The sequence below is a fragment of the Eleginops maclovinus genome, chromosome 17 (genome assembly GCF_036324505.1).
Source record: "Eleginops maclovinus isolate JMC-PN-2008 ecotype Puerto Natales chromosome 17, JC_Emac_rtc_rv5, whole genome shotgun sequence".
Taxonomy (NCBI): Eukaryota; Metazoa; Chordata; class Actinopteri; order Perciformes; family Eleginopidae; genus Eleginops; species Eleginops maclovinus.
The window spans coordinates 11,427,946-11,453,521 of NC_086365.1; the positions used below are offsets into that span (position 1 = coordinate 11,427,946).

A 25,576-nucleotide genomic window follows, 5' to 3' on the forward strand; every position below is an offset into this window, starting at 1 on the left:
TTTTGTTTAGCCGGATAGTCTCCACATATTAACACCACTTTGTGATTTTTGAAGCATAAATGCAATCATTAGAGGTAAAAAGCTAACCACCGCTAAGCTAAAGGGTCGGTGTGAGGATGTTTAGAAGTATCTTAAATCCCCTTGTTGGCAACCAATTTTTTTTGAAGTTGCATATTCACAAATTATTGATGTATTTTATGTCATAGAACAAAATATGAACATTCCATCATCAATACCTGAAATTTAAAGTTGTTTACATTTCCGGCACAGCTTCACAATGCAGTCTTTGGTTTGATCAAGCCCAGACAATGAGCCGTAAGGATGATTATCAGCCTGCTATTTATTGGTTGATCAGTTGGAAGAAATGTAAAGTGTCTATGGAGAATCTAAAGAGGCCCTTCCTGTGTTTTTGCTTTTGATTTACAGAGGAGCTACGGAAACTCAGCTGGTCTGGAATCCCACGACAGGTCCGACCGATAACGTGGAAGCTCCTTTCGGTAAGTTTTCCAAACCTCAAACTCAGACACACGTGCTGTACACATAGAAAGGAGCATTCAGACACCAGCAGACACATTGAAACAAGCATTTATTGGTGTATGTACGGTTTAATGTACCCTGTAAGAGTAAACTCAGACCCAACAAATGCACACACAGATATTGCACGGATAATAAAGTTGCATAGGATCTTACCTCGGCACACTCACAAAAAGTGGCCTTCATGTCCTCTCTCCACACACCCTCCCATTTGTGATTTATGAAGTCCCTGCCTTTTTTTCTTCCAACTTCAATAGGGAAAATTAATTGCGAGGCACAAATAATTTATTCATGAGACACGCGGTGTGTTTACTCATTAAGCCATTGTTGCGCTGTACAGCTCTTAGTCTGCAGAGAGAAGACTGGCTTTTTGAACACCATGACTCTCCCATTAATTACCACACAATGGCTAATGTGCCGCAGAAAAGATGCCATTAAAGGTTTGTTTGTGTGTGTGTGTGTGTGTGTGTGTGTGTTTTTTTTTGGTGGTGGGAGGTAACCAACTGGGTGCTTTCACTTTTAACGACTGCTTTGTTTGGTACTCTAGTGAAGTGGAGTTTTATAATGCCGTATGAAGTTGCAAGGTATTGCCAGGTACGTGGGATACGACAGGAAGGGGAACTCATCACTTTCACGTTGTGTGTGTGTGTGTGTCTAATGTACCATAGATAATACCCCATTAAAGTTTTTTTTTTAGGTTTGCGCTCAATCGTGCATGTTTGTCCGTCTTTGTTCGCACCATATAGGTAACGCGTGCATGCATGTGTGGCTGGTGTGTGTTCATTCGTGTTCTCCTCGTGTCAACATGCCGCCCGTGAACACTGCTTCAGACTTCGGGCTTTCAAAGCACAGCTGCCCTGCGGCCTGAATAAATGATGGCTTGACCGCCTGAAGGAGGGTGAAGGAACCACACCGGGTTCACAAATAGAGTGCAGATAAAATGAGGGATTGACGGGTAAAACATGACATGGTTCTGGGATTAGAAGGAACAGTTCTACAGTTCAAAGTAATTCAGCGTTAAAGAAGTATTGGAGCCAGATTATGTAGGTTTGGCGAGATATTTGCTAGCTGTTTCTCTAGGTTTCAAATCTCTAAGCTACTCACCTCCTGCTCCTAGCTTTATATACTTACCTTACAGACTAGGGATACGATAAGATATACTTTAAGTGTATAAAAGTTGTTAATCTATAGAATGTAGATGCTCGACAACCACATAGCTCTGCATTGATCTGGAAACATTAATACTTGCGTTTTCCTGTGGTTTAACTTTTGATTATAACAAGTTTAAATGCTAAAGGAATACAACTCCTATCTTCATTGAGGTTGTGTTTGTCCAGATGACTTTGATAAACATACAGGGGGCATTTCCACTACAACCCAAGATCCATATCTGAAGTGATCTCCGGTTTTTGATACATTTCTAATGCCACGTGCAGCGTGAGTTATCCCCAGGTTTGGATTACTGCCAAAAGTAGGCACACTGTCAAAAGCAATCATATCTTCTCAAGTGTCATAACACTTGACTGCTTTCTCTGTCCTGTTTCTGGTGTGATCCAGTGGAGAAATAGATAGGGTGGTTGGGAGGGGGGGGGAAATCAGGCTCCAAAAATCTATTCTCCTTCTGACACACACACACACACACACACACACACACACACACACACACACACACACACACACACACACACACACACACAGCCCTGCTTGTATTCCTTAAACTTGGCAGAGGCACCTAATAAAACTACACTCCGGTGGTGTCCCTTGTGCCCTTCTCCGGCTCACCAGCGTGGACCAACTTATTTGATTTCTTTCTCCCCTCCAGCAGCCGTGCCTCTTCTTTACCCGAGAAAGACGAGAAACAAGTTTCCCCCCAGCTCAGGTTAGAGCTCCATAATGCTCCCTCTACGGCCCACGCATTTAACCGCCACATCACAGGAACCCTATAGAACTGTTTCCGTCGTTATTAGCCTGTGTGGATATGTAAAAGCAGTCAAAGAAAGAAGAGCCTCACTGAAAGCTTTTTTTCTGTGAGAAGCTCCACAGGTCGCCCCTGGCTTCAGAAGCGCATCCGGTTGAACTTCTTCTTATTCCACACGTCTTATTTCATTTTTTTCCTAAAGAGCACTTTGTGTCCGAGCCTGAAGGAGAGCGAAGAAATTAAATGACTTTTCTTGCTTTTTTGAAGGAACGTCAGCCTGTGGGCAATATGTACATTTGCTAATGAAGTGTGGCTGTTAAATGTGAGGTGGTGGGAGAGGAGAAAACTAACTGGCTGTGGAAATATTGATAAAACTCCAGGGTAGTATGAGCTGTTCCAGGGAGCAGCGGCACCCGGGACAGATTTAGATGTTATAATGTTAAGCGTTACCTTACAACAGCACGTAATTATATCGCCCGAGAGGAAAGAAGGATGATTTTTTTCACAAGAGGAAGAGTTGTAATCAACCTCCCTCGACTCCCACATGTTCTTCCTTTTCATTTTCAGAATGTAGATTATAAACGGCAGATCTGAGCTGTGGTGGCGTGGGGTGAAAACCACCTTTAGACCTGCTCTAATGTACACCTTGAGTGTCGTGGTGCTTAGGACAAGGAAAATCAGCATTAGGCAACATAAAATAACAATAAATGATAAACTATCAAATCAAACTTCATTTGTATACTACCTTTTAGTACAGGTTTGTCAGACATAAAGACAGCAGACAGGATAAAAACCATACTGCTATTTAATTTGAAACACAAGTGACAATTGTAATATAAAATGTAATAAAATATAAGTAATATCTATAATGCAAGTGTTAGAAAATCAGAGTGAAATAAAAATAGCTCAAATAGACAATAAATGTAAGAAACTTGTGCATAAAATCAGTAAAATAGAATACAGTTTCAAACTTAGAATACAATGAAAATGTAATAAAATAATTCAAGAAAATAATGTTCAAAAATCCTAATTGTAGCCCTTGCTAAATAGATATGTCTTCACTTTACAATTAAACATTTGAACACTTCCAAGAAGGTCGTGTAGGTTAAAGAGTTCAAGCTGATACTTCGCATGGAAACAACTAAATAATTACAGAGTAGCTATAAAACTATATAAAGTATCAGCATACATGTCGAATGTGCAGAGTTTAATATGTAAGATAGGATAAAGAATGTAGTGCCAATATAAATAGGAACTTAATTATTGACAGTGATGTTCTGATTTAATTTGTATTCATATGACATAAAACAGAAAATCCAATAAAGAGTGAAGCCCCGGTGATGGTGGAATAATTATATAGATGTCAAAGAAAGAATTTCCACTCATTTTGTTTTAAAATATATTCACAAATGAAAAAATAAACTTCTGTTTCATACAGTATAAAAAGAAAATCCATTTTCGGGTGTAAAAAAGTGAATGGCACAGGCTTGACCCCTCTCAACAACCATCACTGAACAGTATACCTGATTGGATGGATGAAGATGAAGATGAGAAGATTCAACTTTATTGTCATTGCACAGAGTACAAGTACTAGGACAACGAAATGCGGTCTCTGCATTTGACCCATCCTAGTGTTAGGAGCAGTGGGCTGCCATTATGTACGGCGCCCGGGGAGCAGTGTAGGTAACCAGTGTCTTGCTCAGGGACACCACGGTGGCACTTGGTCTTTCGGGGACGCACTTATTAAATATAATTCAGTTAGTTTCAAAATCTTTAGACCAACACAAACTGTCTTTCCTAATCATGTTTATGTATATTTTAGGGTTAGACTAAGTCACACAGTTGCATACTTTTGCTTAATTTGATCTAAAAGTTGTTTTATAGAGTAACTGTGGAATGCTTCTCATATTTCCAAACCGAGTTTAAAAATGGATGTAAAAGTACGTAAAGTTTTGTACGTTTAACTTTCTCATTTACCGCAGTCAGACAGAAATCAATTAAGCCTGCGAGCAGACAAAAAAAAAGAAGAAGTTTTCATTCAAATTCCCCAAATGGAATCCCCAAGCATATTTCCCCCCGTTATTTTCACAGAGAGCTTTTAGAGGGAAGGAAGGAGCGGGGAGGAGATTGATGCGAGGAAGAATGAAGAGGTTTTCTGTACGCTGATTAGCGGCGGCAGGAGGACGCACTGGGCCGCCACATCCTGCACCGCCGGCAGGTCATACAGAGCCATCATGCATTTATGCTTCGTCTTCCATCTCCTAAAAACTCCATTTCCAGCCTCATATAAAATGGAAATTAGCCACTCGGGTTCAAATGTAAGTTCATTTGGGGCTGTGGCACTTTGTGCACTTTCTGTGAGATATACTCGGTTGTTTTATTTTTTCCGAAGAAAGGCACATTGCTTGTGCTGATAATATCCTTTTAAACACTTTGAAATATTCAGGAATATGCTAAAAATATATTGAGCATGGATTTGGTTATATGAAAAACCCTGACATGCTGCAAATTGAAATACTTTCCGATATCGTTCGGGATAAAGAGTAATAATAAAATCAAATCACAGTAGAGTGTATAACACAGCTTGTGTCCTCTTTATAGTCTTCAAAGTGTGTGTGTGTGTGTGTGTGTGTGTGTGTGTGTGTGTGTGTGTGTGTGTGTGTGTGTGTGTGTGTGTGTGTGTGTGTGTGTGTCTGTCTGTCCTACGGAGCAGTAATGCAGCTGCAGTGTGATTGACCTCCACTAAGCTGGCCATTAACCTTCAACACACATGCCCTCCTCTCCGCTCATTTGGCAGAGTGCACATGGCAACAGAGCTCACTGTTTTGTAGCATGTGTTGTGTGTGTGTGAGTGTGTGTGTGTTTACTCGTGTGCAGTTTCAACACGGACTTTTTGGCAGAAAGAGACGGTAAAACAAAGTCTGTCAGTAGGGAATATGAAATGGGAGTTTTAAGTCATAACATACTCAAATGAGACGTATTTCTCAGAACAAATTTCACGAACTGTGGCTTCGTGTTATCCAGGTGTATGTGTGTGTCTCTGAAAGCACAGGTAAAAAAAAAAGCAGCCCCTAGACTCTTTCTAGGTTTCTCAAGGGGCTTTTTCAGGTAAACAAAAAACACTCTAATGTATTTTCCTCTTGACAGTTACGCAAAATGTATACCTTGTGTGTGATCCTACCAAAAAAAAGGCAGCTTGCTTTAAGAAAAACAGCTGTCACAACAAAGACTCACTTAGACAACCAACACACACATCCACAGGCCTATTATGGGCTCTTATGTTGTAACAAGCCTCATGTGCAGGTATAGGAGTTTAGTTTGATGGTGTTTCCACTAAAGCCAGTCCAAAAGATGTGACAAAATGTGTTATTATGAAACCATTGAAAGTGAATTTGAACATTGAAGGATCATATGGAGCTGGCTCACAATAGTGTGGGGAAACAGAAAGAGAATGCTGTTCTTAAATGAGGCCGAAAAACAAACAAAATGAGTACTTAAAAAGCCAAAAGTAGGTAATGCAATTTCTTATTAGGCTCTGCATTGTTTTTTAAGAATAATATTTTTCTGGTAGGGAAGCAACTGGCAGTTTAATGCTTTCCCCCCCGTGTAACGTCGGTTAATACAATCTCAGAAAACAATAAAAGAGGCCCAGCACAGAGCCTAGGGTATCATCTTTAAATGCTTTGTTTGGTTCAACCAACTTTTCACAACTTTATTATTCTAAAAAGACGGAAACAAATAAGAATATCTCTATTTAAGAAGCTGGGACCAGAGAATCGTCTTTAAAAAAGAACATAAAAGAAGCATTTGATTAACAAAATAGACGTTGCAGCTCTAATTTCCAGACCCGTATGAATATTTATAGATTTTTGTCTGGGTGGAAAATCTCCCACAATACAACATTAAATACCATTTGTTTGTAAGGCTATTGTAAAACATGAGTACATTGTAACCCTCTTTGTATTTAATCATCATAATGGTACTCGTGTTAACTCACACAGCCAAATGAACAAAAGGCAACATCAAAAATGTGAAGGGAAAAAAAGGTTTAAGGACTATTAATTCCAGCTTTCTATCTCGCGTCGAGTGTGTTTTTTTAAACCAGCAGCAGTCACTTTTGAGTTCTGTCTTTAAGTCTTTAAGTGTGTGAATATTTCAGAGCTCCTGGCCCCAGCTCTCGCTTTTAATACACTTTAAATGTGTTGTTCAGTTTAGCGTTGACTTTCTCCTCATTGCATAAGCCCGGCTGCACAAAGAGGATACACACTTTCACAAATGTATGCCCGCATTAACACATTCCTAGAAGCATTCTCTCTCTCACTCGCACTCGCACACACACACACACACACACACACACACACACACACACACACACACACACACACACACACACACACACACACACACACACACACACACACACACACACACGCATTTGGTCAAGCAGCAGAAGGTTGTCTCCGCAAAGTAAAGTGTGTCATTTAGTGTAATCCCAGGTGGCTTTGTAATTTTACTTGGCAAAATTCGAAATAAGTCAAGGTTTTGAAAACATCTGGAAATAAAAAGGCTCATTATTCAGTAAATAGTGAAGGACAAATAATAATTAGGAAAGTCGCACGACATGAAATGCACTCTGAGACACTGAGAGGGTTTTACTGGATATCTGTGGAGCTGAATTAATGAGTCCCATGTTGAAGCCACAAGCGTGTCCGTGAGCACGCGTGTCACAGACAGACAGGTATATTAGTTTGGAGACTATTGTTCTAATAAGTAGAAGTAGTCGTTTTTTAAATTTAATACGTTCAAAATATAAACATGAAGGACACAATAGTAAGGGGACATTTCAAAACCAGCTCTCACCATTTATTAAAAAGAAAAGGTCAAATGAACCAAAACCAAAACGCAGTTAAAGTGATCCCTTCAATATTTAAAACAACTCTTCATTTATTATTCATATAATCCCAATCTTTGTTTGAGTTTACTTTTCCCATTCGTTTGTTGTTGTACCTCCTTGAAATGGCAATTTATTCCCCCCCAAAAATGGCTGTGAAGTCGTTGATTTGAGCTTTAGAAATAAGTATTTTACACAAAAGAACTCTTTTATTTATCATCTGTGCACTATTTTCATACAGAATCTAACCAGAATGTTCAAAGGCGTGAATTGAATATCAATACTTAGTGGTTTTAATTCCGGTCATTGGTTAAAACAAATGAACGCCTCTGCTCTGTAAACATTTTATATTTCTTTATTTTAGACAGACATTTCTGACAACTTATTGAAGACTCATCAACTTGCTGTCTGTATCCACCTTTTTGAAAAATATCACACGTGTGAAATAGTAGTAACAATGTCTGAGGCTTTAGTTTTCATAGATTTCTTACAAAGTTAATTCAAGGCAATTTATGTATAGTATATCTAACCAAAAACTGAACTGTTTCATGCAGTCAGATTATCCCTAAATGTATGTAGGAATAAAGATCCTTTTGCAGTAAATGAGATTTAAGGATATTGAACATAAGAAATAATTTGGCATTTTGGGAAATGTGCTTGTGTTCTTCCTGAGGGTTGGATGAGAAAATCAATAGCACTCTCGCTTGTTTCAGTTAAAAGCTAACAGGAGATGATTATATTAGCCTAAATACTGTGAACGGGGGGGAAATGGCTGTTTCCAAAGATAACAAAATCCACCTGCCAGCACTCCTGCAGCTCACCAATTAACACATCCTATCTTTTGATCTTTACAAAAGGTGTAAAAAGCACATCTCCTTCATGTTTCCAACCGTTTTCCATCAGCCCCGAGCCCAGGAGTATTAATTATAGTCGGGTGGACAGCTATATTTACCATCTGCTACCTTTTTTTTATTTACATTTCTTTGTCTCTTCTCGTGTTTAGGGTTATCTACCGGCCAACGCAGAGAGAAGAGAGAGCGTCCTGCAGAGAAAGAGACAAGAATATTTCGGATTCATCCAGCAATACTACGACTCGCGCAATGACGAACACCATCAGGACACGTACAGACAGGTATACACACACACACACACACACACACACACACACACACACACACACACACACACACACACACACACACACACACACACACACACACACACACACTCTGAAACTGTTTAATCATTCCGTTTACATGTGACTTGTCTGGATTTTGATGGATGCAAACTACAAGAGGTTCCATTTTCAATTACAAGAACAACTTCCTGTCACTTGTGTATTCCCTCTGCTCAATGCCAGAACATGGTTGTGTGTTTGTGTGTGTGTGTGGGAAAGTGTGTTTTGACAGGATTTCGGCCCTGCAGACAGGATTACTGGAACCAATTCCCTTCCTCTTCCTCCCTCGTGTACTCATTGGACTGTTGTGTGTCTGTCTGTGTTGACATGTGTGTGGTCGAGCTCTGTTCACAGGGTGGGGACAACCAGCCGCGAGCTTCAGAAAGAGCTGCTTCTAAATGAATACTTTTCTTTTGGCTTTGAAAACTCTCTCCCCCCCCCCCCCCCCCCACACACACACACTCTCTTTCATTTTATCACTCCAGTACTTCCCATTCATTTCAGGCCGATAAGAAACATCAAAGTGGGCTGTTGATAGCAAAAACACACATTTCTCATATTCCGTCCAATTTCCCATTGATCTCCTCTGCACGGTGGCAGAGAGCTAGCACACTTTGTTTTTGCTGACTGTCTGGAGCGCGTCTTGATGTCTCTTTTTCTGCCAAATTCTGCCTTTTCCAACAAAAAACAGCACTGCTGGTGACTGAGTGGTGATTTTAAGTTAAAGTGTAACAGAAATAGCACATCACAGTGAATTTTGGGTACTTTTATGTGACTGTAGATATGTCTTTATGCATTACATGAACTTATATGTCTTGTGTTGGTCTGTTTTTGCTCATAGGATGGATGTTTCGATATCCAGTTTCAATGTATCTCTGTAATTAGTGTGTCCTCTCGTGTTTGTCCACCTGTTTCTTTGGTATATCTGTTTACGTTGTTGGTAACTTGCCCAAACGGCTTGTGTGTATGGGTTTACAAATAAATATGGATGGAGCCGTTGTAAAAGTCCCAGCTTTTTGAAGTACCGCTGTGGATTTGTTCCATCCCAGGAGAATCTCAGCAATCCTAGCTTTGTTCTTTTTTTAGGCTACCAGAAGATAGCTGTGTGTTTGAAACAACTGGTTTAATTTTACTTTATCAAACATTTACTCACCACTAGGGGGCAGAAACATATCCTAAACACACTCACAGTAGCGAGCCTTTATATATTATTATCACGTTGTTGTTTAGCTCCACATTTGCTCATCTTAACCGTCTCTTACTCATTTACTTTATCATTGTGCCATTTCATGCTTTGCAGAGTTTCTGCTGTTAGCCGGTGTGATTTAGTAAGCTGGTAGTAGCTGCCTACAGTTATATTTGGGGTAGTTTGAACAATTTAGGCCAGGAAATCAAAGATATTGGCAGAATGCAGCTGGAAGTTGCACACAGAGTTTGATTCCAAGTTGGACGAGCAGTACAAGCATTACAGAGACATTACGGCTATGGTTAATCCTACCCCAAAGGGTAAATAAAGTACAAGTGCAGACCCACCTTCACGCATTCCACAGAAGTACAAACCAGCTTTAGTCTGAAAAGTAAAGACCTAAAAAGACCTTTAAACGACAATTGTAGGCTATACAAGAAGGACCACAGGGCTGGGTGATGTGGAGAAAATCCACGATCACGATATCGATATTGCGACAGTTCAGCTACCAAGAATTGAAAGTTTTGTACCCTCCAGAATATAAAAAATGGTGTTTTCTGATGGAGAAATCTCATGTTTGCTGGCGTTGAATATACCGGATTTCATTCTGCTGATTGATATGACTGCACACAGTCCCTAGTCCCCTTAGCAACAGTCTGTTCTCCCTAGCAGCGGACTGTTAGCAAGAGTTACCAACCTCTGGAATGTCCAAATTGACCAATCAGAATGCGAGAATTCAACTAAGCAGGGTAATAAATAAAATGTAGGACTGAATCGTTGAAAATATTGAATCATAATTCATTACAAATGTATCACAAGTTATGCTTTCTAAAAAAAAAAGTTTGTTATTATCGCAACAATCCAAAACAAAGAAAGCTGTAGCCACTCACCTCAGGAGACCTTTCACATGGCAAATAATAATGAAATAATAAACAAACAAAAAGGTGGACTTCTACATTGGTTTCCAGGAGTGTAAATGTGTGTGTGTGTGTGTGTGTGTGTGTGTGTGAGAGTAACACCTTTCTCTCCCGTGTTGCTGTCAGATCCAAATTGACATTCCTAGGATGAGTCCTGAGTCTTTGGTGCTGCAGCCAAAGGTGACAGAGGTAAGGCGGACAGAGCAGCCAGGAGCTGCTCAATCCCCGGCCGCTGTCCCGCATCCGTCTGAAGATTCTCTGTGCCTGTCACAATGTGTATCTGCAGGGGGGGGGGGCCCTCTGAAATGGTGTAAACGTGGTCCAACGCAAAAGAGAACACACGGAAAACATACTCTCCACCACATAGAGGCATCTCAACCTATGCACACAGAAAACCACCATCCATTTCAGACCACCAGACCCCCCCCCCCACCATCCTGCCTTCAATCAAGGATACAATCCACTAACTGTTGCTCTGTCCCTGTCACTGCCTGTGATGCCCAGATCTGTGCTGACCTGCCCGTTGCTTCAGTTTTGTCCTTTTTGTTTTTTCTCTCTGTCTCTCTCTGCAGATTCACATTGACATACCGAGAACTAATCCTCTTATTCCTCTCTTTCAACAAGCTTCTGTCCAAGAGGTGAGACAACCCAACCCCCCACTCCCCTTACCTTGCTGCACACACCACCACCTCACCTAGCAGGGTTTTCCTAACCTGCTTTTGGGCAGATATTTGAGCGGTAGCATCATCATTAGCAATGATATTTTGGGGTAATGAGCGAAAATAAATCAATAGAAAAAAAGTGTGAAAATCAAACTTCAAAGAAAGTATCTGCCTACGAGTTTGAGGTGGGAAAACCCTCGCTTCAGCAAAAAGCATGTTCCGAACACACACAAAAGCAAAGATAAATATAGAAGAATTATATAATCCTCACAATCAAGCATGTGATCATACACACACACTCTGCACGGTTAGAGCTCTCCTATGTCTTTGTTCTGCTTTGGTAGTGCTGAACAAAGCTTTTCTTTGGGTATTTCAGTGGATATAAGAACTAATTATCTTAAACCCGCGTAAAACAATAACCACCAGCGGAGGTTAGGGCACATTAGGAAAACAAACGGCAAAGCGCACTATCCACAACTTTTACATCAATTAAGCTGCTTTGGAAAAGAGTTACTTAAATAATAAATAGTGAATGTGGTGCAAGTAACTTTTGTATGTGAAAAATGGGCTCGAATAACGTAAAGGCGACATATAATGCTCATTATCAGATTCATATTTGTATTTTGTGCCTCTGCTGTGACTGTTTCCATGCTTTAATGTTCAAAAAGCTCTTTATTTGTCTGCCTGTGCTGCAGCGCCTCTTTTCACCCTCTGTCTGAAACCAGGGCCCAGTCTGCTCTTATTGGTTAGCTGGCCGGCTCTGTTGTGTTCAACCTCTTAGAGATTTCCCTCCCCTCAGCCTATTACGTACAAGCTGTTGGAGCGCTAGTCAATAGAAACATGTTAAATAGTGATGTCACTATGTCACAAACTTAATCAAGGGAGTCCAATGGAGGCGTTTCAGGCAGGTGGGGGTGTGTGTGGGACAGAAACACGCACTGGCTGTCGTGTAGTAACTTGATTCCCCCCCCATTTTTAATATGAAGGAAGTTATATTATTAGGGTGTTTCCAGCAGGTACGGACGTTCACATCATGTCTGAAAATGTTGAATAAAGGGGCAATGAGGGGGGGTTTATCATCAGCATTTATCAACTCGCACACTCCTCAACCTTTCGATGCCCCCGGATTGTGAGGATACAACATAAGCGGGGGAAAAAGATCAGACAGAGGGGGCTGCACAGTATGTTTTACTTCTGTACACATCCTGTGCGTTTACCTCCTTTTCCCGCCTGCCTGAACTTCTTCCTCCCTCTCACCCCCACCCCCCCCCACAAACAAACTCAACCAAATCAAAAGCCACCAGTATATTCCGGCAGCGTGCGCCTTATATAATTTGGTATGCAACAAACTCCAAAGGCCCCCTCTTCTTTTTTATATGGTTATGCTTGCTGCGGCGCCACCTGAAAATCACCTCAGCTTCATTTAATTTCACTTGTTTGTCTGCGCTCCCTCTCCCTCTCCACCCCCCTTGGGGTTTGGAGCGATTTAGTCGAGATGGAAGGCAGTCAACAGTCTGTTCCATTTGGGGGAGAGAGGGACATTGAAGCAATTTCTGCAGTGATTTCCTAAGTGGTATCTAAGTGTTTGAGTTTTTCTTGTTCTGCAGAACAATGCAGTCCTTGCAAGATGTTGATAATCAGCAATTACAAGTTCCCGACATTAAAAGAAAACATTCCATTTCGCCTCCAATTTATGATTAGAGGCAGGATTTATCCGTGTCTGCCATATTAAGCAATCTCATTTCAACTCTGAGGCTTTTTGTCAATGAAACACTCATAAGGGGTGCACATTTTCAATTCAGTTTGTGGATGATATTTGAGCGATTTAGGCCATGATCTGTTGACAATAGGATCATCATTAAGCCTTCTCTAAGTTTTCAACTCTGTCAGATGTCAGCGAAGAGTCCTTTGACTTGAGACCATTCTTGTTATGTCAATTTCCTCTCCACCTCCAGAGATTTCCCTTATCAGGGTCCTTGGGGTCTGGAGCCATAGCGTTATGACACAAGGGACACAGGAAAGCTGATTTCCTGTCTTAGATATGCACTGCGTTACAGAAGAATGTGAAATGAATGTGAGATTAGCATAGGTCTGTAGAGGAGCGAGTGAACTCTGTGTAAACGGGGGGGAAAAAGTCCTGTTTGGTCGGGACTTTGTTGTCTTTTGCATCCAACATGTTTTGCCCAAAAGAAAGTAGTGGTGTGTGTGCCACCACTACCATCATCTCTCAGAGTGTGTAGGTGGCAGTGTGAAATATGCAGCTTTTGAGGTTGCACAAAAGAAAGTCTTATTACCCACACCCCCCTGCATCAGCCGAACCTCTCGCTGCTTGATAGATGGGACTTAGATAAGGAAAAGAGAAGGGGTGAGCGGTGGAGGCAGGCGAGGGAGATTTAAGGAGAAGGTGTCTGGAAAAGCTAGAGAGAGTAGCACTTCACCAATCTCTCCCGCTATCTTAACATTGATCGAATTACTCTAAATAGAAATGAGAAACATATGGCTATGTTTTCTCTCACTCCTTAAACTCCTAAAACAATGAGCTATGAGGTTATTTAGAAAGTGACAGAAACATGACATATTCCCAACAGATAAGAAAGTGCTTGATGGGTGTGGTACAGCAAGGTGTGTAAGGGGGGGGTCCATTTTAGCACCAGAGAAACAAGCTGAACATCATGCCTCTTCTAATTCAGTGGGGCTGACAGCGTTAAACAGCCGCACATAACGAAGATGGAAGTGTTTGCCTTGCACAAAAATATTGAAATCAGGCAGAGAAAGAGATTGAGGAGGAGACTAAGTCAGAAGGGGAAAAGCAAAGAAACAGATGAAGAGGGAGGAGACCAACACCAAAGCAGAAAATAAAGTTCAAAGTGAGCTTTTTTATGTACCAAAATGCAGATAGTGAAGACTTCGGTGTTGGGACGACCTCCTGGACTGACAAGTAATGCTGAGTGCCTAAACCTGCATTCTCTCTAATGGCCAGCAGGGGCTATCGATTGTGTAGAAGTCTATGAGAAAATGACTTTAGGTCTCACTTGATTTATTACGCAACGTTTCTTATGATTGTATGGTCTCAATGCTAGTTTCACGACTTCATCAATCCAGCAAGATGTTCATTTTATATAATTAAGCTTTCATTTTGATAAAATAGATTTGAAATCAAACACTGTCATGACAACCTGTTTTAGTGTCTTGATAAAAATAGATAAATATACACCATATATTATATGTAAGAGATTAATATGCAATAATAACAGCTCTACAAAAACCAGTTCAAACCAAATGAAGCTTAAAAATCGATATCCACTTCTGCGTTGTTTCACTCCCAAAACCAAATGCTAATTCAGCTGCTTTCCACTTTGCAAATTTGGCATGATTCAAATGACTCTGATTTCTACTACTGCTTTCTCACACCCGCCGCACAATGTAAACATTTTTATCAACCCATTGTTTTAAAGCCAATATCTGCACTACGGGAACAACTATTTATGGTTTAAACATATCATTTGTAGGAACACTATTAATAAATGAGTTCATCAAGAGAAACTCAGACAAACTGACAGAGGGTTAACATGTAGTTTAAATCCTGATTAGCTTGAAGCTAACTTCTCCACTTGTTTCTCTGTGGCATGTCATGGAGAATTGATTACCGGTGTGCATTAGTCTCTTAATAGTCTCTGTTTTTTTTCTACAAGCTGTATTGACACAATCTCTGTGTGTGTGTTTGTGTGTTTAGATTTTTGAGCGGATACTTTTCATCTGGGCCATCCGCCATCCAGCCAGCGGCTACGTGCAAGGCATCAACGACCTGGTCACGCCGTTCTTTGTCGTCTACGTCTTTGAGTACATTGGTAAGTGCCATCTCTCCCCCTCTAACCTCTTTTCCCTTTCACTTCAAAAGTCCCTAATCTTTCATTTGATACGCCATTGATGTGAGGATCAGTCCTCCTCCCTTTGGCTGCAGTCCTCAGTGCAGGATGGACCTTTTGTAGCCGGCAAGACTCACGGTTCACTCTCCGGTTCATCAACTCGGGTCACGGGGAATCAACCCTGGGACCCTCGAGACAGTCTATAAAATCTCAATCTAAATCTCTTTGGCCCACCTCTTCTCTTCCATCTATACGCTCTTCTTTTATTTAGACATTTGAGTATCAGGTTCTAGGTTCTTGTGAGTTCTCGAAGCATTTTAGATGGTTGGTGTGTGTAGCGTGTGTTTGTTTTGGAGCATGACCTGTAGGCGTGTAGGCTCATCTCTACAGATTCCTCCTGCTGTGTGAGTTTTTGTTTTGTAACACTTAAAATCTCATACTTAATTCTGTTGACATCGAAATCATAATCTAATGGAAGAGTTTTAATAAAATGTAGCGGTATAACAACTGTATACCATGGTATAAAGAATACCACAACAATAATACTCACTTTCTTTATTAGATATGCACTAAAAAAGGACAAATTAGGATGAATTAAATGAAGGCATATGGCTGGATGTAATATAATAATAATACGCTTTATTTATATGGCGCCTTTAATGCAAGATGCGGCCGTAAGCGCTTTACAGATACAAAATAAAGATGGAATATAATTAAAAACAAGTTATAAACAAACAGAAAGAGTTGTACCACAGAACCATAAAACAAAAAGCCCATTTAAAAACATAGGTATTCAGTTTACTTCCAATGGAGTTTACTGTTCTAATATGGCATCTTGAAATAAAAATAAATACCAAAATCAAAAACTTGTGTGTAAGGCCCGGATCTGATCAAAACTGATTTATTCTCTGACTTAAAAGTGTGTTTATATTTCCCCTATTGAACGGGTCCTGGTGGTATTTCGATCACCAACTGGGAGTTTTTCAGAAAAGAGAAAAACAATAATCGCTTCTTAAGAAGCGATTTTGCAGCCACTCCTTCCCTGTATGAGTTCTGCTGTGATAATCGGAGGGCAAGTGCACAAACAGTGAGCGATGGGAATGGACCCCACGCTCTTGTGACATGTTTTTAAGTGGTCGGAGCCCCTGCAGCTCCACTGGATGTGTGCGTTTCTGCACGCTTCCTCCGTGATGCCAGCTTTTCCATACATCCCACATACACCCTGTTTTTTTTGGCTATGTTTCGGCCCATTGAGCTCTCCTTGAAGCCATTCAAAATAGAGCTGCTAAGTGGATACCGCAATGCTCTGTGGACCACCTTGCCCGCTCCAGACAGAGTGCGGTCTCAGAGAGACACAATTAGGATCCACAAGTAAAGTAGAGGGAAGCACGCAAGACTCTGACTCCTGTGCCTCTTCCTACTGATTTTGGCACGCAGCTTAAAGCTAATGAGTGTTTGTTTTAAAGCCCAACTTTAAGAAGTACTTCTCCTTTGGTTTACTTCTTTAAGTATAACGCAATACAATGCAACTACAGTACAGCGTCCAGAATGACAATGAAGTTGAATCAACACCTCTGAATGATCATTACGACCTCCATTATGATTGTACCAGTTTCTGGAGGCTTCTTCTTCCTTCATTAACCTCTCTTGTCCTTCACTTTTTCCACTCATTTCCTGTATCACATTCTTTCTGCTTTCTTTCCCTATCCCTACCTCTCTCTGCATTTGTTTCCTTGCCTTGCTCTGTGGGCGCGTCAGGCTCTTGTCAGATCTTCAAGGCATCAGCCGGCGCTTTGTTCCCCTGCATCTCCATGAGATGATGAGCCTTGAATAACACACACAGCCAACAAACCTTCAAACGTGCCCGGCTGGCATCTTACATGACGGGTTGATGCGCCGTCTTGTCGTCGTTAGGGGTTCTTGTTTTTCTGACGCACAGAGAGGTTTGGCTCTTTCATGAGGTTCGCCTGATTCTGCTTGCTTTGTGGAGGGGTAGGGAGTGTGAGAGACGCTGTCGTGCTCTCCTGCTCTCTGTCTTCTTCTGCTGCCATCAATTTTTCTTTCTTCTTTTGCATCCTCTCTTTCCCTATCTCCTTATTTAGTGAGCTCAGGAGTGTATGGTGATAACAGGAGGTGAATTAGCAAGTTATATTTATTAGTGCTACGAACCCTAATTCACTTCCAATATTCATCCATATTCTCATTCTCTGCATTGTTTTATCCACTCGGGACTGGAAATGCCTATGCATTTATGTCCTGCACATAGTCCACTCCGCAGTCTGTTTAATGGACTCAACTTAGTTGGCTGTTGTTGGAAGTGGGCCTTGATAGTTCATATTATGGTACAGCGACTTAATCAGTAGCCCTTTAAAGCTGTAAAGCTAACGAGCAGCGCAGTAAAGTGGCTTGGATCAGCTTTCATGGGTTTATGTCCTGCAGAGCTAAATTGAGTGACAAAGCAGCCAGACCCGGAGCCAAAGTGCCTTTTAGAAATGTACTTGCTATTTACACTAATGCACAGTTTTGTGGAAATTCGTCTGAACTGTGTAAAGCCGTGTGAATTTGAGTGACAGCCAAGAATCCGGAGATGAGAGCCAGTTCATTGATTGGGAAACTGATTAAGACTCTGACCTGTTTTCCACTGTTTATTTGACCCTCTAAACAAGTCCTTTCAGTCTATTCACTTTCCTATGTTATCTCTGACATAATATATTTGACATTTTCCTTTCTTTTCCTCTTTCTATGTCTCTTGTGGTTGTATTTTGGAGATTTGTCATTGCTTAATAACGTTTTTATGCTTGAGAGTCTGTATATAAGCAGATCGGGATAGATTGAATCACTCCCACACTCTGCTGCCCACCACATGCCTCGGCATATGTTTGTTTACTTGTTATCCTTTTGTTCCACTATTCATATCTGTTACTTTGTTGGTGTCACTTTTCTTTGGCTCCATTTTTTTAAGTCATAAAACAGCCTTGGTTTGGCTCTGCAGTGCCTGTTCAGCTGCCATACACTCCATTTACCTTTTGATGATGCAATGATGGCCCAGCTACTTCCCAGCACTCCCCCCGTTATCTCCACCCGTTCCCTCTATTTCCAACTTTCATTAACACCTGCCTTTTAATCCAAATCGAAGAGTTCCAATTGGTAGATTACTGATAAACTCTTGCAATGCTCAGGAAGGAAAAATACCACTAAAGTTGTTGTGTATCCACCTGGAATGTTAAGCAGCCTTCCTCATGCCAAAGGAGAAATTGATTTTGGGAGTGTATCGTTCTTGTTCTCCACCTGTGGGGCATCACTTTGCCTTAGCCCTCCCCCCTGTTTCTTCCACAGTATAGCGCCTCTCCCATTAGCCGACAATAAAAGTCATCTAATTAAGGCCGGGATGGGCCATGACGGGCCAAGGAGCAGGGCCGGTCTTCCTTCAATGTGGAGCGGCCATTGATCGGCCAGAAGATCAATAATGTAATCTGCATGCCAGTGTCTAAGTATGGATCCACTGTGAGGAAAGATGAAAACACAGTATCAGGGTTAAGAGGCGAGCTAGTGCAAACCAAATTCAGAGAGGTGACGGAGAACCACTGCTAGAATGAAGACACACACGAATATAACAGCAGCCAGCCAGGGAACGACAGCCAGGGACAAACAACAAAGCCCAAAAACAAGATCTTCACAAAAAGGGGAAATTACCGTCTAAGAGTATGCCCCCATGCTGCCAGGAAGCGGTCTCGCCAGGCAGTCTTTTCTCGTATAAACTAAGAGATGAATACCTTGGTGTAGTCACTTTCCTCCTCTGTGAAGCTCTACTTATTTCTGGCAAAAGAGGCTTGCAACAACTTTTCTGCTAAAAGGATTTTTTGGGGAATTCAGCAATTATTTTTGCACTGAGAGGGTTGTTCACCGTTATGTGAAAGCATTGCCTTTTTTCAGAGTGTGTTGGCTATATTAATGGATATTGTTGGGGCAAGAAATGTGACTGGGTTGGCAATATTGGGCATTTGGTTAATGGGGGCGCGTGTGTGTGTGTGTAGACCTTACTGGGTATTTAAAATGACCTGCCCACTTGTGTTTATTATTCGTTTGTGTTGTATTGGGAGCCTTGAACGCATCTTATTCACTACACAATCACATCTACTTTTGCTATTAAAGGAACGGCACAAACTCATTCTATTTCAATTGTATACAATAAATGGAGAGTACGCAACTACATAATCTGGCTCCTTGTATGGAAAACTTTATTACAAAGGGATTGAATGTTTATATCATGTACAAGAAAAGAAATGGATGTTCATTAGAGGTATCAAATATGCTACGTTCCGCTTTCTGCATGTGTATCTTTAGCACCTTGGTTTCATGCTCACTGCTTAGAGAAAGTGCAACAGTAATTAACTTTGAACAATTTTCAAATTATGCTGTTTTGGTTCCTTGAATAGGAGAGAATTGAACGATTAACGTTGCGTATAACACCAGTTCTTCCAGTGGTAGGCACTCTAACCGTAGATGAACGTTAGTATTTATTTTAGCTTGAAAAAGTTCTGAAAGCTAATTTAACAAAAAATAGGGTAGTACTATTATTATACATAAACAATATTGAGTATTTGAGAAGAAATAACTCCCAAATGGATGCCGTTGTTGCTCTGTATCTGAGTCGATAAGTAAAAGCAGTTTCCTCGTAAGAAGGAACCCCACTCATGAGTTGTTTTGACATTTGAAAAAGAGAGAAGTGAAGTGTTTTTTTATTTAAATAGCATTAACAAAAGTGCTCTCAGTTCTTAAATGACATTCTGACATTTTGTAGACATATGTTGTCGTCCCTGTAGAAGTAAAAAGATAATGTGCTTAGTGAGCAGGGACCCCTGAGGAAGGAAGGATGAGGACAAAAAGACATTCCATCTTAAGTACGCTTTAAAATTGAATTACAAGTTATTGCAATAGACGCAGAGGCTCATCTCCAAATGGCAACGTGAATTCCTAAAGAACGGGGTGACAGTTAAACAACGTAACTCTCCAGGGTCCAACCAACCAGAGGCATTGGTGAAGTCAGAAAGGTTTTGGAGTTGTGATCTTGTGAATATTTGGCAGTATGGAAGGTATGAGGAGAAAACAGAGCAATGTGCCAGTAGAAAATAGAATTTGAACGAACATGAAACAGTTTTTCAAGGTCATTCGATAGTTCTAAAGTAAGTGGTCGATTGCCAGAGGTACCGTAAAGTTTGGTCGCAGCGGACTGCTTTTTAAAAGTGTCTTCAGATCCCTCGACGCCTTTTCTCTAGAAGCTTCTCTAAGCTTTCTCAGAAATCTATGTCCTCTTGTATAATATGCTCTTCATCACTTACTTATGCAGGGCAACACATGTCTGCTAAGGGCACCTTTGTAAATTATACACACACAGCTTTTAGGAAGTAAGAGCTTTATTGCACCCGTTCTTTTTCTTTGGCACTTTACATAATTTGAACAAGTTTGTCGAGGTCCCGTGGTTACCAACCATGCTTTAAAAAGATGATAGAAGGCTGTTAACCCAGTGCTTTCACAGTGCGTTTAGATATTTTCCCTTCGCTATCTGCAGCTTTAGCCTGACACAAATGGTAGTTACTTACTCAAGCATTTAAGAAGTTGAGCAGCCTACATTTTCCCGGGAGGGTTATCACATTTCTGGGAAGAAAATCAAGTATTCTCTGTTATGCATATAACAAGTTGCCATGTTTGGTGTTTTAGATTAGCACCACATATAGTTATTTAATCATTGATTTGCATTTATGCCCAAAAAGGTGCTGTAATCCCGCTTAAGGTGACCAAATACTTTTAAAGAGGCCCTATTATGCTTTTGGGGGGTTTTCCCTTTCCTGTAGTGTGCTTATATTGGTTTTTGTTAATGTTTAATGTCCAATGGAGGACGTTCCCCCCGCCAATGCTGGAAACGTCCTCCATTGGACTCCTCTGTTTAGTTCATTGTACTGTTTGTTAAGGGGCGGGACATTTGCAACCCATCTCTGAGCAGTTGAGCAATCACAACAGAGCAAGCCAGCTGACCAATCATACCAGACTGGGCTCTGGTTTCAGACAGAGGGTGAAAAGAGGTACTGCAGCACAGGCAGTATGAGAAACATAAAGAGCTTTTCGAACAGAGTTAGGGTTAGCATAGCACAGAAGGCCCAAATGCTGCTAATGTACCACAAGAAGGGTATCAGAGAAGCTAAAGCAGTGTATAGAACCACACTTTGAACAATGCCTCACAATCAGCTGGATGTCTACATACTGAAGCTGCTATATAAAGAGAGGACTCGTGGGTAAAAACTGAGATTTGAGGACACTGGAATCTGTCTGTGAATTTGTTTTCTTTACTTTTGATGAATTACAAGTTCTAGGTATGCCTTTTATCTTGCAGTAAGCAGTTTGCTGACTTTAAACATTCACTATAGCTTTTTATGATGCATCTTCTCCCATCTGGTCTTTGTATCTCCCCCTTCTCCCCCTGTTGTCTACCGGCATGGCGCTTTAGCTGTGGCTCTGTGAGCCACGCCATGCTGTGCTGTGCATCCTCACATCAGAGGAATACAGCGCTGACCCTTTATGTAATGATTGGCCCGACCGAATGAAAGTGGCAATTCTAGACGTGTTATATTATAGAGTCAGTAAGAAAGGAGTCGCATTTTTAGTCAACTGTATGTGAGGTTTATGAGTGGTGAATTACAGCCTTCTACAGCCTGTCATTTGTAAAAACCAGACCTAAATACTCGTTGACATATTTTTTTTATTTAAGGCATTTCTTTTAAAACGGTTGCGAAAAAATATTCAATCGCCTTGAAGTCATCATTTTTGGAACATGTTTTTGGTTAGAGGCGTGAAATAAGCTCTGTGGTTAAAACAAGTGTACCTCCTGAATGTCAATAGCTTCTACGAGTCCTAAAAAGGGTCCATAAGAGACTGCTAAACGTCATCACGCTGAATAAGAGTTTGCCTTTAGCATAACGGTGGTGATGCACAACCACCTTACATCTTTGCTTTTACCGATTGGATTTCTGCTTCAAAAATCAATGTCAATGTGTGTTTTCCACAGATCTTATGTTCTTTAATAATCCAAATACAATTGAAAAATCCAATTGCTTTGTCTCAAGGGACCTCCTTCCGATACTAGCTTCTGGGTCGGGTCTATAAAAATACTTCACTGCGCCACTGTACTTTCAACCAGTTAACCACCAGAAGAACTTTTTCTGCTTATCCTGTTGATTCCTCTCCTCTCTGCCCGTGTATAGATTGAGCAATCTGTGCAGTGGATCTTGGCCAGTAGGCGGTTAACTAATATCGGCTTCCTTCTCCCCATGGCCTGGCCACCGTTGGTCCAGCCTTTCATTCTCAGTCTCCTTCTGATTAACGGCTGTTATTAGCTCTAATGAGCTGCTTAGTGATTGCCCGAGCACAGCTGCTGACATCCAGCAGGAACACTGTCTTTTCTACTTTGTTCCTTATCTACTCCTGCTATCTCTAATTTCTCCTGCTTTAATCATTCCATGAGATTATTGACTCGGCACTAGCAGTATTTTCCAGCCGACAGCTTGAGATCTGTTCTTCAATTGTCTTTGACGCCCTCCCTCTCCTGGCTCCAGCTTTGTCTCCACTCCTCCATTCGCTTTAGAACACAATCACCTTTTTTCTGGGGTTAAGTAATAGCATTTTGACTGGCAGGAATTGAATCAGCCGTGTGGTTCTGACCCCACAGTCTCTTGTCTATCTCCACCTTTCTCAGAATAAATGTCTCTCTTTCATTCCCCCCCGTAAATATGTGTCTTTTTTCAGTCTTTGATTGGTTGCCACTTTTCATTCATTGTCTATTTTCTCCTTAAACAGGTTGCTTTTAGTATTCCCATACCAACACTTGAGTGCACATTTAGCGTTTTCCGTGACACGCTTTAACCTCGCTGCCACTCATAAATTTTTAAGGCCACTGGATTATAAATGAGTGGGAACATGAGTAAACTTTGTGTACGAGGAGATAGATTGTATTCATAATAAATGTCTGGTTGTTTGTGTGTGGTTCAATGTGTCCAGAGGTTTTCTATCTATCCTCTGTAGTTTCTTAAACAGAATAAGCAGTTAAAATGTAAGTAGATGGTTTAGTTAATGAGAAAATAAATCTGCTTTTTATATTGTGAAAACAACTGACCAGATATGTACGCATAGGATTTGTAGTGCGTAAACGTAGGTGATGGGAAATGTATTTTATATCACAATCAAAAATGCAAATAAAACCATGTTAGCAAAAACAGGTTATCCCACAGGTTATACACAATAATATGATATCTTTGAGAGAAATACAATATGTATGATATTATATAAGAAGAATAATAGGATGATTTAGTATAGCACCTTTCACAGAAATACAATTTACAAAGTGCTTCACAAGAACAAGGTAACAAATAACAAACATGAAGGCAATAAAAACAGAAGTTAAGGTGCACATAAAAAGATAACAGGAGACAGAGTCCCAAAAGGAACAAACTAAAGAACTTCACGTCACACACATCTCAAGGAGACACAATTTACAATAAAATATTGAACGTAATGCTATGAATCCTCTCATGTTAATCCTGTTTGTGTAAAAAGCTTTTGAAATGGCAAAATTCAAGATAGTCAGTTGTTTTTAAACACTTTTTAAAGTAGAGACAATATTTTTTAATATTCGTAATTGATTCTGCGTGATAGTTTCTATGTTTTTGAACAGGTCGTGACTTATGGAAATAAGTTTTATGAACTTTTCTTATTTATATAACATTTCATGAATAACACATATTGATATTGACATAGTAAAGTCAGGTGAATTTGTTTGTAATTCCTTTCTTTTTATTTAGTTTTGCACACCAAGTATGTTTGTACATAAGAATTGACCCAATCTAAAAAATTGAACCCCATTAAAAATGAACCCAGAGTTGGTGGTGGGCCATTTAAAGTGAATTGAGTTATACATGTAAATCTTAACGTGTGGCAGAGAACATAACCTTTTTTCAGTCATACGATAAATTAACAACAGGCAATAATTGGACATCTCTTCATGTGATATCAATAAGCAAATAGATTTGTACTTATCTGTTGCTGCTTTTAATAAAGTGTTCTGAACCTTACGTATTTTGGCCTACGGTGTGGAGAGAGAGGACTGTTATTACCACTGCTTGACAATACGATATACAATGTGAAGCTAAAAATCAATAGCGGTGCTTTCATCTGCGTCTGCCCTGATCTTATTTCCCTGTAATACCAGAGATTTTTCTCATGGCTCCTGATAAAAAGCAATAGAGCTCTGAGAAATAGTTCTGTCAAAAAATGATTTATCTGCTGTGAATAATCGCAGGGGTTATTGAATATTTTTAGATTAAGTTAATTACTTGACTATAAAAAGCCATAAATTGAAGCTCCCGTCGCAGAGAAGCTTCAGATCTCTATTTTTCGTTCTCTCTGTCAGAAGTTTAATCGGGGAAAAAAAAAAAATCTGTTTTATCATTCTGTCACCAGCGAGACGCGTTCCGCTTGACCTGATGCAATTGGAGGCAATTGAAACAGTCATCTCACCGTGCTGCTGCCACGGCGGTGTGTGTGTGTGTGCGCGGTGTTTTTGGGTTGCGTCATGACTTTGTGCTTGTACGCACTCTCGCACACAAAGGCTCATTCACATTTCAGACGTGTGAGCAAGTTTGGAACAACGCTGTCGCACACAGGGACGCACTTACCCATGCAAACATAACAGAACTGGACACTTGCATACCGTTTCCTCACACATTTACACATCAGCTACATCTTTACATGTCAACCACTGCGTGTTTAAACGTGTGAGCTGCCGTTCAGAACGTCTCCTTATTACTGGTACCCTTATGCTTTTTCCTAACTAAGCCTGCAGATTACACACACTAATGACTTAATGGACTGATCCTTTACTTACATCTGAAGAAACCTTCCCTCAGCTCCCAAATGTGTCTCGTACATTAAGCAGATGTATTAGGCCTTGAGTGGATTGGACATCTTACGTGATTAAAAGCATGTTTGTGTGTGTGAAGAAAGCAGCCTATAAAAATCTACAGGGAATGTGTGATTGAGCTCTGCACAATATCTACCATATGCATTTAGTTTCATGACACCCGAGTATAATTCATATATCACAGGGGTGTTACATGACATGAAATAACACCTGGGCTGCCTATAGCTCCTATATATAGTGTCTCACCCCTTCAACACTGTCACTTCAATAAAGACACTGGTTGGCTAAATAAATCTTGACAACAAAAAAAAACACCACGGCATTGAAGTAAACATCATTAGGAAAGGAATTAAATACATGTTGTCTTCATGACCGAGCCATTGATGCTAAAACACTGTTATTCTATTCAGCAGCTTTGACTGACAAACAATGGGTAAACTTATTTGACTTAAGTGTTT

General features: G+C 40.5%; 1 protein-coding gene across 5 annotated transcripts in view; it reads left to right on the plus strand.

Moving 5' to 3' along the window:
• Nucleotides 1-25,576, plus strand: part of tbc1d22a (TBC1 domain family, member 22a) — a 105,002-nt gene that overhangs the window by 22,862 nt on the left and 56,564 nt on the right. For 2 of the 5 annotated variants that reach the window (XM_063906035.1, XM_063906038.1), the window contains 4 exons: nt 427-497; nt 8,347-8,475; nt 10,750-10,812; nt 15,019-15,133. In XM_063906035.1, coding sequence (XP_063762105.1) covers nt 427-497; nt 8,347-8,475; nt 10,750-10,812; nt 15,019-15,133 — 378 coding nt within the window. Of the gene's footprint in view, nt 1-426; nt 498-8,346; nt 8,476-10,749; nt 10,813-11,195; nt 11,262-15,018; nt 15,134-25,576 lie in introns of all 5 variants that reach the window. The other 3 variants (XM_063906034.1, XM_063906036.1, XM_063906037.1) reach the window with 2 other exon arrangements.